This window comes from Helianthus annuus, chromosome 15 (assembly GCF_002127325.2).
Source record: "Helianthus annuus cultivar XRQ/B chromosome 15, HanXRQr2.0-SUNRISE, whole genome shotgun sequence".
Lineage (NCBI taxonomy): Eukaryota > Viridiplantae > Streptophyta > Magnoliopsida > Asterales > Asteraceae > Helianthus > Helianthus annuus.
The window spans coordinates 2,891,409-2,907,185 of NC_035447.2; the positions used below are offsets into that span (position 1 = coordinate 2,891,409).

The window sequence follows — 15,777 nt, forward strand, 5'->3', positions numbered from 1 at the left end:
TTAAGAAAAAAAATGGACCTCGTAGGTTATTTCGCTTTAATGTTTTTTTTTGGATTCGTAATTTTATTTTTTAGGTTATGTAATTTTTATTTATGTTATGTTGGATTTAATTATCTTGTTTTATGTCTTATTTTTATTTAATTTTTGAATTGTTTTGTAAAGTTAACCAAATAAAAAAGTTAAACAATTATAAATAATTGGTGTGGGGTAGCCCCATCCTCCACCCCCCCTTGTTATTGCTTGGAGGGTCATCCTATGAAGGATTGTGATGTGGCGTCCTACGTGGCGGCCCATCCCCATGGGGATGACCCTTCCCATACCTTCTAGTCTTAGGCAAAATTCATTTTTAGTGGATTTTCCCCCTTATAATACATTCATAGTTACAATATGTTGTATTAATACATTCATCTTTATGATCTTATCACCTATTTCATGATAATATTAAATTCTTTCTTTTTAATGACAAAAAACAACAGTTGATCAAAACAATTTAAGTAATCTTAAGGGATGATGTTATAGTAAAAGAAATTAGGCTAACTAGATAGAAATAAAGAAACTAGAAATCATGTGACAGGATGAAATTGTAACATCCATAAAGGTAAAAAGGAATAGCATCAATGATACCAAAAATCAAAGTACGTGTTGCTCTCTTGTTACAAGCATATTGAATCTAAATAATCTAAACTTTCTTCAATTTAGTTATAGCACTTCCAACTTTCGATTTGTATTACATCATTTCTAACTTTCAACTTATTGATCGATAACACTCTCAAACTAACCCAACACTAACTTAGTTTGCTGACATCAGCTGCCACGTCACCAAACCAGTGCCACGTCCGATGGCACGTCATAAAAATGTCAAGTCAGATGTCACATCATCAAAAAATTCACGTTTGAAGTCATGTCAACACACAAAAGCCACATCAGCAAAAAAAAAAAAAAAAACTAACTGGGTTAGGGTTCAGTTAGTTTGTGAGTGTTATCGGACAATAGTTAGAAAGTTGGGAGTGGTGTGATACAAATCGAAAGTTGAGAGTGTTATTGGTTATTGATGAAAATTGAGGGTTATTTAAATCTAATATCCCTTTGCTATATCGTGATTACACATATCATATACAATGGCCGGATTAAAACTAATTGGTCGGGGGCTACTATAAAATTCTTTTCGCTACAACTAAATGATTCAATAGATGAGCATATCTTATATCACAAACTTTGCATGTTATTTTTCTATAGAAAATAAATAAATAAGTTGAACATTATGATGTAACATGTAATCGTAACATCCTTTTCAAATTGAGGGGATGGTCACACTATTTCAAAGGATTCAAGTATCAATTAATCAATACAATAAGAAAAAAAGTAGTACGATAAGGGTTTGCTTGGGCCAATGGCAAAGCAGCAAAGTAAAGTTTATAAAATTCCCCAAGAGTTGTGGATTACTGTTCACGTGGTGTGCATGTGCCTTCTTCTTTTAGAAAGCGACTTTTTTTTTTTCTGAAAATTGACTTTCATTAACAACACTGAACCCGAAAATCGAGCCGGCAAGACAAACAAACAACCAAAACAAGCAGAAAAAGAAGAAACAAAACTACATAATTACAAATTTACACCAATTGCTCCACGAGACAGAATGAAACACCGATCTATGCTTGAGCCAAAAGAAACCCGTAGATCTAATGTCACTGAAAACATCCTCCACACCAAGCCGAGCTCCTGAAAAAACCGTCTTGTTTCTCGCCAACCAAATACACCAACATGTCGTAAAAATAATACCTTGCAAGATTACCGAGTCCGATCGGGCCAGATTGCTGAATTTATAAACTTCCAGTAAGTCCTTCACCGAGAAGGCGTATATAGGCGTGATTCGGCACCACCTACTAATCTTCATCCACAACTCGGTAGCAAGCTGACAGGAGATAAACAAATGCGACACGGACTCGTCTTCACTGCCACAAAGAGGACAAGTACCAACTTGGTTTAAAATGCCTCTCGAGACTAACGCATCATACGTCGGAATGCGATTCATCTCAAGTCTCCAAACAAAAATATTACACTTCAAGGGAATCCACTTACACCAATCGAACGAATTCGAAGCGCTGGAATCACGAAGCAGGAGATCCTTCACCGATTTGACCGAGAAAATACCATTTGAATCAATCGACCACTTCCATTTGTCACGACCAGGTCTGAGAGTAACCGAGGAGATCAAGGTGGACAAAGCGGTCCATTCCTGCACCTCGACATCCGCGTTTGGGTCGTGACGCCACAACCACAACCCATCACCAGCCAGACGATCATTCACAGTGCAGTTTTTAACAACCTCTAAATGAAAAAGATGAGGGAACATCTCTTTTAAAGGGCAGTCGACGATCCAGGGGTCTAACCAAAATAAGATATCGCAGCCCAAGTTAATCTCTCCTCTGAAAAAGCTTCGAATACCTTTGTTTCCGATAATCGGTTTATTCAACAAGTTGCATATGTTGAGCCAAACACCACTAACCGCTCTATTGCAAGGAAACATCTCCCAACCCGACCGCTTCGAGTGAACAGCCTTGATAACTTTAACCCACAAGTTATTAAATTCAACCTTGAACCTCCAACCCCATTTACTTAGAAGAGCCACATTGGTATTCCTTAACTTACACAACCCCAACCCTCCCGCTTTCATAGGTAAACAAACCCTGTCCCACGCTACCCAATGGGTTTTCCTAATATTATTAGAGCCACCCCACAAGAATTTTTTAATAATGCTTTCCAAGTCTTTGATTACCTTCACGGGCGCTTTATACAAAGACATATAATATGTAGGAAGACTTTCAAGAACTGACCGAATAAGAGTAACCCTCCCACCTATGGACAGTAATGCCGCCTTCCAAAGAGAAAGTCTTCTTTCGAATATGTCATAAATCGGCCTCCAATTGCTGATGCGATTCATATTAGCGCCAACCGTCAACCCAAGATAATTAAAAGGAACTGAACCCGCCTTGCAACCAATCCAATTAGCCATCTCCTCGACCTCCCCGTTACTAACACCGGTGCCAAAAATACTCGATTTGCTGAGGTTAATTTTGAGGCCCGAACAAGCATAAAAGCATCTCAGGATCCTAACGACATTGGCAATATTTTCCTTGTTCCATTCCCCCATAATCATAGCATCATCCGCAAAAAATAAGTGAGAGACACTTAAATCGTTACCAGGAATGTTAACACCATGGATAACGCCAACTTCGCAAGCTTTATTAAATAAACAAGAAAGCGCTTCCATCACCACCACAAAAAGAAACGGCGAGATAGGATCCCCCTGTCTCATTCCTTTACTACACCCAAACTCGAATGTAGGCGACCCGTTAACCAGAACGGAAGCTCTAGCAGAAGCAAGAATACCCGAAATCCAGTCGCACCACTTTTAGAAAGCGACTTATATTCTCCAATCTTCATTAAGGCTGTTGAAAGACCATATGTAGCGGGTAAAATTCGGCGTTTTTTAGAGCCAATAACGCCAAGCACTTCACCCTCGTGGGCGTGTTAGGGGTTTTTTTTTTTAGCAAAAAAACCCACTCCGGTGGAAAATTGTTGACCAATCAGATTTTTTTTTATTTTTATTTTATTTTATTTTATTTTATTTTTTTGAACGGCAAATTTGGATCACTGACGGACCACTGGAGTATCATCGTGTCACCAGAGGAACCACCCGATCATATCCATCTCCACTAGGCATAGTGCCACACCACTTCAGGAGGAAACCCAATAAACATGGGAAAACCCCCTTGTGGGAATCGAACTCAGGACCTATTGGTCCAAAGGCTTATCCCACCACCAAGATGCCACTAGGCTATAAAGCCATAGGCAAAAAGGGAGATTTACCACTACACCAGCTTTCTTTTTAAACGGTTTAAAGCAGAATTGAACACGGGACCTCAGTGAAAACACGCACATCGCTTACCAGTCAACCAGCCTGCACATTTTATGTTATTTTTTTAACGGAAAATTTATTTACTCCTGTGGTCTGTGTGACTTGAACCCAAGACATTTTTCCAAAGGTGTTTAAAGGCATTACCTTTGCCAATGGACCACCACCCACATTGACTATTTATGTTATTTTTTAAATTTGTTTCTTTAAATGTTATTTTAACAAGTGATAGGTAGCGAAAAATTGTGAAACCAATACACACTGAAAGAGAAAAAAAACGTGAGTGAGAACTCATGCCTATATGACAGTGAATCAGTGATCTGACACTCATTTTATGATGTGGCAGTGAAACGGATGAACCCATTTCACATAGCCTTACATTTTATAAAATTCACCCATTCACATTAATCATTCCAATCAAATATATAAAAAGTACCAATGGGGTGGTGGTCCATTGGCAAAGGCAAAACCTTTAAAAACACATAGGTTAGTTGGGAAGAGAAGGTCTTAGGTTCAAGTCTCACATACGACAAGTGATTAAAGAAATTAGCCGTTAAAAAACACATATATATAAAAAGTAGTCCCACATCGGTTGAGAAGGAGAACGAAGCCTTCTTTATAAGGGGGTAGAAACCTTCTCTAGCAAGATGCGTTTTGCACTGATGAGCAACTCGTCGAGTGAAAACAAAACCATGAGGTCTTGGATGGGCGACCCATCAGGAGCAAGGTAGACAATATTTTGGCACAGATTACTTCCCATAGATGTACGTAAGTCAGAACAACAAATAGTGCCCGGATAAACAAGAAGACAATAAACAACTAACTCATCTATGGAATTATAATTCTCACACAAGTTTTTCTATTACTTTATTGTACATTTCTATACTTCCCCTTGTACAAACAAACAGCCGAATCATATATTGAGATACGATTGAAACAATAAGGAAAAAAATAACATATGTAACTGGTTGTACAAGATGTAGGTGTCTTTTACATTAAATGGTAACATGCACAATGTTTGTTACCCTAAATCTAATATTTTTCATTACTATATTAAGGTTAGAAAAGTTGTAGGTATCTTTTACATTAAATAGTAAAATCTTTTCTGTTTTTCCTAAATAATATGTGGCTTTGTATACTTTAATTAGTAGACTCTGAAAATTTCAAGTCTTACTATAATTTGATGCAATTGATTTTTTTTCTTTTTCTTTAACAGCAAATTTGGATTAGTGACGGACCAATGGAGTGTTATCTTGCCAATAGCGGAACCATCCGATCATATTCATATTCACTAGGCTATAATGCGTATACACTAATTCAGGAGAAACCCAATAAATCTGGGAAAACCCCCTTGTGAGAATCGAAACCAGAACCTAATGGTTCCTAAGCCTTATCCCACCCCAAGATGTCACAAGGCTGGTTTTTACCTAGCCTTTTTTACCCGACCCGCTTTCGGCCTATGAAAGTTTTGAAAATTTACCCTTGGTTGGCCTAGGATTAAACAAATTTAGAATGTTATTGGATCATTGTTTTAGCGCCTGGCCCATGGTCCCATTTATGTTGCTATACAAAGGCCCATCAGCCATGTTTAGTTTTCTTTAGAATTTAGATCGGTGTATCATGTGTCCTTAACTCCTTATATACGAATATGCTTGTTTGTTCAACAATTCTTCTCTTAAAAATAGTGTTTGTTTGCTTGGGACATCAAAAGACTCAACAAAGAGGAACTACGCATTTTGTATTTATAACTTCGGAAACTTTAATATTTCAAATTTTCATTCAAAGATTTTCTTTGTATAAGATAAGATGATACACCATTTTTATTTATATTAAACGCAATGTGACAAAAGGCTCAAACATGCTCAAAATGATGTTATGATAGCCGACGCGTATTTAACCATGTTGACTTTATACAAATGCGACTCTTTTGTGGCGTAAACAAATGTATTACCAAAGAGGAATCTGACAGGGTATACTTGCATAGTCTTTGTTCATTATTACATTATAACATCAACATTTAAATTAGGCTCCATGGCAACAACGACGAGGTGCCTTATAGGGGTTGTCGGTTGAACAAGAATGAATTTGACAATGAGGGACACGTGGCCGTATTTGATTTGTTATTATGGGAATGGGTTTGTATGAGTAAGTGGATACGATTTTATATTTTACAAACATACGTAGGGGAAGCAAAGATCTAGTGCAACAGGTTTTAGTGGTAGCCCATCAAGAAATCATATCGTCGGGCTTGTAAAGACTAAATAATGCATGGTCCAACGATATTACCCCGTTGCTAGTATTCGTGATAAAGCGAATTGTTGATAATACATGCGTCAGAAAGATATGTATTAGCATTCATTCCTCGTCTTCCCGCTTTTTTTGTTTTTAAACAGCAGCACTTTTTTTTCTTTTCCGAAGTAACTAAAACCAAGAACCACTTTTTGATTTTTATGTGCTTAAATCTTTGAGTAAATTACAAAAATCGTCCTTTATACATGTCACTTATTGCAAACCGTGTCCTTTGTCTTCAATAATTACAGAAAACATACTCGATGTTTGCAAACTCTTGCAAGTTATGTCCTTTAGCCCTAACTCAGTTAATTTTTGTGGTTAAATCTGACCAAATGGACCCCACATGAGGATATTTTTGTGGTTAAATCTGACCAAATGGACCCCACATGAGAGTAAAATGACGAAAATACCCTCATGTGGGGTCCATTTGGTCAGATTTAACCACAAAAAAATTAACTGGGTTAGGGCTAAAGGACATAACTTGCAAGGGTTTGCAAACATCGAGTACGTTTTCTGTAATTATTGAAGATAAATGACACAGTTTGCAATAAGTGACATACATAAAGAACGATTTTTGTAATTTACTCTAAATCTTTTTATGGCTAGCTTCTCTGATATAGCGGAAAGTGGGCCAATCTTAATGGGCTGGTCGAAAGTGAACATTAGCCTAGTGGTGAAAATGAACTTGGATGGGAACCGAAACCGGTTTGGTTGAGGCCGAACCGAACCATAAGGTTGAAATCGGTTTCTAACCCTATAATTTGAAATGGTCAAACCCACTCCTTCTCCTCTCAAAAACCACTTTCAAGTTTCAACCCACATCTGTTTGGGCTAAAATCATGTTTGACTTTCTTTGACCGACCTGGCCTGGATTCAACCGACCGGTTTGGGCATAGAACCAGATTTTAACCCATATTATGAGTATCGTCTATAATTAATTTAATTTAACTATATATAATTTACCAACTTTTTTCTTACTTACAAAAATAATCACTATTCATTTTTTTTTTCTTTTAACTCTATAGTTTTCAACTTTTACCAATATGTCACAAAAGAATTTGTTCATGTATAACCCTTATACTTTTCAAATTTTAGAAATTTGTCTAAATAATTTTTCATTTTTAACCGCAACGCTTTTCCACTTCAACTTTGGTCACAATATTTTTTACGGTTGTAACGGGCCCTTCACAACGCGTTGGTCATAAATCGACTTAGTTATTATTTTCTGTACATTACATTTCGGTCTTTTTTACGAGTTAACACGCCACAACGCACATGCGTAGTTTAACCTTTTACATCTATCTTTTCTGTTCGTTATGACAGTCCCGCCGTAAAACGCGAGTCCTAAATCCCAGTTGTATATATGTTGACGAGGCCTCTATATTAATATGTATTGTTAAACAAATCAACGAAACCACTAATCTTACAGAAAACCATTTTTTTATATAACCGGTAATGAAGTTTCGTACCAAGTATAAAATTACCGATTTGTTACGTCATAATTCCGGTTTGATTTTTCACTTTTTTTTAAAAAACTAATACAAAGGAAAAAAACATTATAACTATTGTTTCAAACTCGCGGTGCATTGGAGATGGTCTAACTGACACAGTAACCAAACCGTTAAATCTTGTAACTATTAAACCAACCAGTGTCGGATCTTAGACTCGACTCGTTTCTCTTTAATGGTATCCAAACTAGGTTTCCAAGAACTTTTCACCGATAATTGTCGGGTCAAAAAATAACCATCCTCCCCTTCGACAAAAAACTCCGGTTTCGCGACCACCTTCGGCGACTTCTCCACCACTTTCTCCTTCTTCGTACTCTTAACCACCGCCGCGGGGCACATCCTAGCAAACACCGGAATAAACCCGGTGTAAGCCGTCACAAACGACCCGGTTTTCAAAACCGCATTAGCCCTCAAAAGAACCCGACGCGCGTCTTCCGAAGATATCGCGACCGACTTCCCCCTCCTCACCGGCACCATCATGTAAACCTTGTTGTTCTCGAGCGTAACGTCGGCCGCTAACGGCTTTGGCTTTTTCCCAACCGGGTGATCAAACTCGACCACCACTTGTTGCGGGTGGTCTAACATGAGCTCGGCTACCGTGACCGGTTCGTGGTATTCACGAACCGTTCCGTCAGGCAGTATGAGCCTTCTCGAGCCACGAGACGTGTGGTTCCCCATTGCGATGAGTTCGGTTTCGGGACTTCGGATTAAGAAGTTATTGATGAAACATAAATGGTGGCGTTACTTTAGAGTTATGGTGAATTTATTTATTGGTTATAAAAGCAAGTGTTAGTTAAACCGCTCCATCTAGCACCGGTAGAAGTGGGCTTGGTGAATAACTAAACTAATTGACGTGTGTGTATGTTGATGGGTCTAAGTCTAACCTAACATAAACCAACAACTAACCTAAATTGGATATATGTAAATTTAGTAATATATCCACTCTAAAGTATATTACATAAAAGGGGGATTAAGAGTGAAATACAAAATTAACCAAAAAAAAAAAAAAATACTTATCTATAGCTATCTGTTAAAGTGTTTCGACATGTTAAGCTGGATACAACAATATTTTATGGGCTTCATAACTTTAAACAAGTTAAAAGTTATTATTCTTTTAAGTTGGTTTTAAAAATAAAATACAAATTGGTCAAGAACATGTGTGGAGTGGTACACATGATTACATGAATATTGCCCCAACTCTTGGGCATTTTGCGATATGTGGCAATCCAGTCAGCACTCAACAATGGGCATTATAGGGCGTTTTTCTAAAATGAGTGTAGTGGGAAGTATAATAGATTTAAATAAAAAAAAACCATCAAAAATGTTATAGGACAAAGCAGTGGCGAAGGTTATTTGGTGCTCGGGGGTGCACCCGCCCACCCCAATGTTTCGGTTAAAAGTGTATAGGTTCCGATTTTTCGATTTTTCGTTCGGAAATTTTAAAAATTATATAGGATCGCATCCCTCCAATTTTTTTTCCTAAATATTTATACATATATATAAATTAAAGTAAAATTTCTTACCACTTTGTATATCCTAAATATTTATACAATATATAAATTAAAGTAAAGTTTGTTATCATTTTGTATAAGTGATGGGTAGTTTTGTAAATATATTTTAACTCTTATTTGTTTAACCCTAAATTATCCACCACATAATAAACTTAATCGCAAGTTTTTATTTGTAAGAACGATCCTTTGAATGAATGAAATTTCTTTGTTTTATTTGGAACTATTATTATTTGACCTGACTCGAATCGATAGCCGACCCGACCCGAAACATAACGATAGGAAAAAAAATTTTAGGTCCCATCACTTTATGCCCCCTCGAAACTTTTTGTCAAGCTCCGCCACTGGGACAAAGATTGGGAAGGTGTGTGGTCATTGGCCAAAAAAATGAAGGAAGGCGTGGATTTAAGAACGTCTGGGACCAAAATTTGAAAAAAAAAAAAACCGGCCAAGGGGGCGGGTAAGGGCCGTGTTTGGGCTTTTTTTGGGAAAAGAACGCCAAAACCCCCCACTACGGGTGGTCTAACGTACAAAACACTCTTAACGTAAAAACTGAAAGAGAATTTTTTCCCATACTACTTAATAATAATGTTTAATTGCAAAATATAAAAAAAATTCGTGATTTTACCGTAATGGAGCAATTATTGTACCGTAATTATAATTACTCTACAAATCACATAATTACTCTAGTAATGTAAAATCATAATTTTTTTTTAATTCTGAAACTAAAGTATAATTGTTCTGCAAAATTACATAATTGCTTTAGAAAATGTTCACAAAATAGAAGTTGATATCTATTTGTTAAGTTACCATGCCGTTCAGTTTGTCTAATTCAACTATTCTATTTTTGTTTAGTTCGTTTACATGTTCTATTTAATATAAAATTTTCTAAGTCGGTTCTTGTATTTTCCATTTTTTATTGTACAATTTTGTTTAATTCGTTTACATTTTCTATTTATTTTAAATTAAATTTTCTAAGTCAGTTCTTGTTTTTTTCTTCCATTTCTTATTGTACCATAGTTAAAAGTTCTGGTGTATAATATGTAAAATAGTGTAGCTAGGAAATCTTTTCAATACTTTTCTTTTACCTAAACCGGTTCAGTTCTTGTACCTAAACCGGTTCGGTTCTGGTCAAAGAGAGTCGACAAACTACTTTTGGGTTAAATCGGCAGTTTGGTTTTGATGAGTTTCAATTGAGGGGTTCTCAAGCCGATTATAAACTGACGGTTCGGTTCAGTTTCAAGCCAGTTTATGGAGCTGTTCAGTTTGGGTTCGTGAACTGGTTTTTTGTTCACCAATCACCAATATCCAGGTAAGGGTTATTGGATTATTGGCCGATGGGCTTAAAAGTTAAAACAGGTGGACTTAATGGGCTTTTAATGAAAATGATCCAATGGACTAATGGGTTTATTATATTAATTCTTTTCATAAGTTACTGGTTTAGCTTAGATGGCCAATACAATACAAAACTAATTTAGTTCAGTTTAAAATTTAAAAGCAAAGATATTTAAAAACTTATATATAACTAAAAAACTATAATTACTTAGAAATAACAAAATTACAAAGAAAACATAATTAAAAAAAAAACTAGTGGTTCAATTGGTACAAATGCTCCAAATGCTCGATAAGATCCATTCGAAGGCTAGTTTGGATTGGTCGTAATTGTAATTGTGAAAGAATACTCGATCATGCAAGTCTCTCTTATCTCCTTCATGTAATCTTTCTCGCATCTTGCGAGAAGGGAACAAAGTTGTAGATTCGTTGGCATCCTTATTGTGCTCAACTATTTCATCGCTTAGATGATCCTTTACATGTTTATGAGATATCGTCACCCCATCCTTCTTTAAAATCATATCGTGTAGGATAATGCATGCGTACACGATGATCTTGTATGCTAACTGTCGTATAGCTGATGTGCATTTTTGTAGCCCTATAAAACTCTGGTGCCCCTTGCATCAAAAGTCGTTTTAAAGTACCAAACATTTTTCTCTAAATCACCAACGATAAGTTAAAAATAAATATTTATCCATTCAAAACTTTCTTCCAAACAACTTTAGGGTGAATGTTGGATCATCATTGTTGAAGTAGTGTTTCATAATTATTTGTAGCGGAATTTTAAATGAATCCATTTTAAAATGTGTGTGAGAAAATTGTTTTTTACAATCCAATACAAATCGTTTTACACAAAGATTTTAAAGCCTACTCGTTCTCACATCTCGATCCACAAAGAGTAGCCGCATTGTGGTTGCACTATTAGCCATATATATGCCTAGAAGCCCGACCACTTGTAAGAATCTTTGGATGTTCTAGATTTGGCATATAACAAAAAAGAAGGAATCTTAAGAAATGAACAAAACCAAAAAATTTGTCGCCCACTTTGTAGCAAATAGATTCTAGCACCAAATTCAAACCCCTTTATTGAGTGGCACAAAAGTACACACTTCCAAATGGGATTACATGTATCCCACATATGCTCTTATCTCACAACATCTTTGCCCGTGTGCACTAACTTAACCTCGTGATTATGTAACATATCTTTATATTATCAAAACACAAACATCTTGGGACCAACAATAATCGACCACTAACTCACTAAGTAAAGTGTCCATGGATTTATAGTCTAGTGACATCTTGTGGGTGAGATAAGGTTTTGAGATCAATAGGTCCTGAGTTCGATTCCCACAAGAGGGGTTTTCCCATATTTATTGGGTTTTCCTGCTGAATTGGTGTATAGGCATATTATGCCCAGTGGAGATATGATCGGGTGGTTCCGCTCGTGGCACGATGATACTCCAATGGTCCGCCAGTGATCCAAATTTGCCGTTAAAAAAACCTCACTAAGTAAAGTAACAAACTTAGATCCTCTAGTAACCTTTATATTGAAATGAAAACTTTCTAACTAATGGGTTCAATATAAAAAATTATTTTTACATGCAGTTCAACTACTCTACCGATGACAATTTAAGAGGTCAAACTGTATGAACAACTAAACTTAGTTACATATTTCACTTCCCTTGTTAAGAAGGTTGAACAAGAACTCTTTCCTCAAAAAAGTCACTACTCATGAAACTTTTGAATGATGAGGAAGACATGGGTAACTCCTCAAGTTCATCGTAGAAGTCGTTTTCTTCCGTTTTTGATGTTGAAGACTTCATAAGATCGGGATACGAGAGTGGTTCTTTATCAAAGAATTTATTTTCAAGATTTACCGCTAAGCAGGTTTCCTCTTCTAGGGTTTTGGTGTAGGGAAAATCATCGTTTCTAGGCGTAATGATGGGCTTTTGCTCTTCATTCTCTTGGTCGGATTCAAGGGTTGTATTAACTTCCGATTTCGGGTCATTTTTGGGTTGTTTGGAGATATTAGGATTTGGATGGTTGTGAGTAGAAGTGTAGGTGACTATGAGCATGGATGCATCTGTTCTACATATCTCTACTTGTTTCTTGGCTAAACAACTTTTTGATGTGCTGCATTTGTAGTATCCCCTACAAAATTATTATAAAGTTAATTAGAAAAATAAAAACTACAACTTTAATTATAGATGAGCGCAATAATTGATTTTTATAAGTTGGTGGAACTGAGTGATGGCTATAGCACCTATATATTAACATTCACATTCACATTCACATTTTTCACATGTCTATATGTGAAAGTCTTGCTTGGACCATTTTAACCAATATATATCAATTAACCACCAAACTTGGTTAAATAATCTTAGGTCATCTTATTAACACACCTTTAAAATCTTATTTACACGCCCTTTTCACTCTGTATCTTTCTGTATATGTCTATGTATATATAGAGAGAGAGATAGAGTGAAATGTGTGTTAATGTAACACCCATAATCTTTTCAGTATATTTATTAATTTTGCATTATTTTTTTACCTCTATAGTTAGTAGATACCTGAAATTCGTTAGTATATCATCAGAGATTTTGAAATACACAAACCTGGCCAGAATTTTACCCTTTTTATTTATGTACGAAACTTTTGCATGGTAGATAGAGGAAAAGGTTATGTATTTCATAATATATAGATGATACTCAACATAAAATGGATTCACTTAAATAGAAAGATAATAGTAAGTTTGAATTCTGTAAGATTATGAAAGACCGAATGATCATTATTGAATGAGTAAGTTACAATAGATAGGGATTACGATAGAGATTACGAGTAACCCTAGAAACATACTCATTCAAGAAACATAGCTCGAATTTATTAGAATATGGGCTAACAGAATTATGTAAGTTACATATAGAAACATAGCTCGAATTTATTACTAGAAACATTACTAGAAACATAGCTCGAATTTATTAGAATATGGGCTCACAGAATTATGTAAGTTACATATAGCTCGAATTTATTAGAATATAGCTCGAATTTATTAGAATATAGCCCGTGAGCCCATATTCTAATAAATTCGAGCTATATGGTTTTTTTTTTTTTTTTTGAAAGACTAATTTCTTTAATCCCATGTCGTCCGAGAGACTTGAACCCAAGACTCCCCCCTTCCCAACCTGGGTGGCTGGGTGTTTTAAAAGCTTTGCTTTTGCCAATGGACCACCACCCATTGGTTCAATTAAAATATGTACTTATTTTATAAGGAAAAATCTTGTTTTTATATTATTAAAGTCTTTAAATTTGTTTAATATGTATCAAAATGTTTAGTTACCTCTTGAACTTGAACTCATCAGAATATGATGAAGTGGGTAATAATTGTTGACACCAATAGATTTTTATCATATAAGATGATATGTAGTGTTATTTTAACTTGTATAAATTCGATGAGGTATGTAAGTATGCCAACAAAAGGTAATGATTGTAGTAGTAATCGAAGTTTTAATTGACTGATTTCTCACATATATGTTTATTTAAAATAAGTTCATAGAATTTAATATAAAAGTAACTCAAGAAATTTTTATATAAAACAAGAGAACCGGTTAGTTTATGATGATTTTAATCCAAAAATAAATCTTGATTAGCTACAAGAAATATATAAGTGACATAAATTTCAAAATTAAGAACCTTGGATGAGGAGATCCTTTTATGGGTTTTTGACCATATTTTCTCCAAGACCAACAATCTAAAGAAGGGTTTTGCTCACTCTTCTTTTTCCCTTCATTTTCTTCAAGTTTCACTTTCACCACAATCTTATCATCCACCTTCCTATCTTGCAAAAAGAATAAGCAAAAGATGAAAACTTTTTGTGCTTTTAAAGTCATGTAAGTTGGAGATAAAATGAAAAGGATTCAACAAATCTTGATCATAATTTCATGATCATGATCTTGTTCTTGATCTTGATGAAGAGTTTACTTGCCTTTTCTTTGAAGCTTGAAAATCTTCCATTTTGATCTTGTTTATATGATGAGAAAAGTTTGTTAAATGGGTGAAATTGAAGTAGGAAGTAGGAGGAAGAAGGAAGCATTAAAGCAAGACAATTGAGTAAGAGGTATAGAGAAAAGGAAATAAAGTAATAGATGACAAGATCTACAACATGCACTTCACCAATTTCACTCATGTGGATTTACCTTAATACCCTTTGCCCCTGCAATGGATAAGAGTTTTTTATCCATAGTTTATCAAATATACAAGTGGGCAATTTTTCATAGAGTTTATTATTGTTAAAGTAGTAGTTGGTTTGGGTGATGTTAAAATCACAATAATTATTAGTTTTTAAATATATTTTTTTCATTGGCTATTATGATAGTTATGAAATATTTATCTTAAGTATCTACTTAAATATCTATTTCATTCATATTAACATAAATTTAATAAGATGAATAAACTTTTGTATTTACTTATCTAGTTACACGTATCTATTTTTCCCGCACCTACTCTATATTTTTTTAAATGCTATGTCTACATTACAAGACTTTTCTTTTGTTGATATACAAGCATAACACCTACTCTATATTTTTTAAATGCTATGTGTACATTACAAGACTTTTTTTGTTGATATACAAACATAATAATATGGATACATGAAAGTTGTTCAACTATTTTATTTATAAATTACAATACATATTCATTAACCATAAAACATATCAATTTTCATGATTTTTATAAGTTGGGACTTGCTAACTAACTTTGTCTGTCTCATCTTCAAATATTACTATATCAGCAAAAAAAACTAGCTGAGTTTGGGTTCGGTTAGTTTGTGTGTGCTATCGGCCAATAAGTTAAAAATTGAGAGTGGTGTGGTACAAATCGAAAGTTGGGAGTGTTATCGACCAATTGGTGAAAGTTGGAGTTATTTAAATCTAATATCCCTAAAATTAATCACCACGCTAAAAATCTTGATATATAGTAAAACCTTTTTAGTACGAGCTATGTGGTTTATGATACTTGTTGACCCATGCTATGAACAACACACAGTGGCGAAGTTTGAGATTTTCAACTGGAGGCGGAAGTCATCGGACCTAAAAATTCTATAAAACTGTGGGGTAAAAAACATATATGCCAAAAAAATTCTATACGAAAATTCTATACTCTCCACTACTGAGCGAAAAGTTCGAAGGGTCGGCCGCCCCCTCCCGCCCCTTTTAAGCTTCGCCCATGA

The 15,777-nt window shown here is 35.2% G+C and overlaps 2 protein-coding genes across 2 annotated transcripts; both read right to left on the minus strand.

Moving 5' to 3' along the window:
- Positions 1–7,628: 7,628 nt before the first annotated feature.
- LOC110910043 lies at positions 7,629–8,476 on the minus strand. The gene has a single exon (XM_022154753.2). It carries the CDS (start codon positions 8,389–8,391, stop codon positions 7,843–7,845), a length of 549 nt encoding a protein of 182 aa, XP_022010445.1. The 5' UTR covers positions 8,392–8,476; the 3' UTR covers positions 7,629–7,842.
- A 3,605-nt stretch (positions 8,477–12,081) lies between these two features.
- Positions 12,082–14,794, minus strand: LOC110910044 (probable WRKY transcription factor 65). The gene is made up of 3 exons (XM_022154755.2): positions 14,536–14,794; positions 14,244–14,384; positions 12,082–12,704 (listed from the first exon to the last, which is right to left on the minus strand). The coding sequence occupies exons 1-3, from the start codon at positions 14,562–14,564 to the stop codon at positions 12,239–12,241; spliced, it is 636 nt and encodes a 211-aa protein (XP_022010447.1). The 5' UTR covers positions 14,565–14,794; the 3' UTR covers positions 12,082–12,238.
- Positions 14,795–15,777: the final 983 nt, after the last annotated feature.

Excerpts from the sequence above, each read along its gene's own strand:
- LOC110910043 (XM_022154753.2), bottom strand. The coding sequence starts at position 8,391 with ATGGGGAACCACACGTCTCGTGGCTCGAGAAGGCTCATACTGCCTGAC.
- LOC110910044 (XM_022154755.2), bottom strand. The coding sequence starts at position 14,564 with ATGGAAGATTTTCAAGCTTCAAAGAAAAG. Across the intron at positions 14,385-14,535 it reads TTTCAAGCTTCAAAGAAAAG|GAAGGTGGATGATAAGATTG; the intron begins GCAAGTAAACTC and ends TTTGCAAGATAG. Across the intron at positions 12,705-14,243 it reads AAAGGATCTCCTCATCCAAG|GGGATACTACAAATGCAGCA; the intron begins GTTCTTAATTTT and ends ATAATTTTGTAG.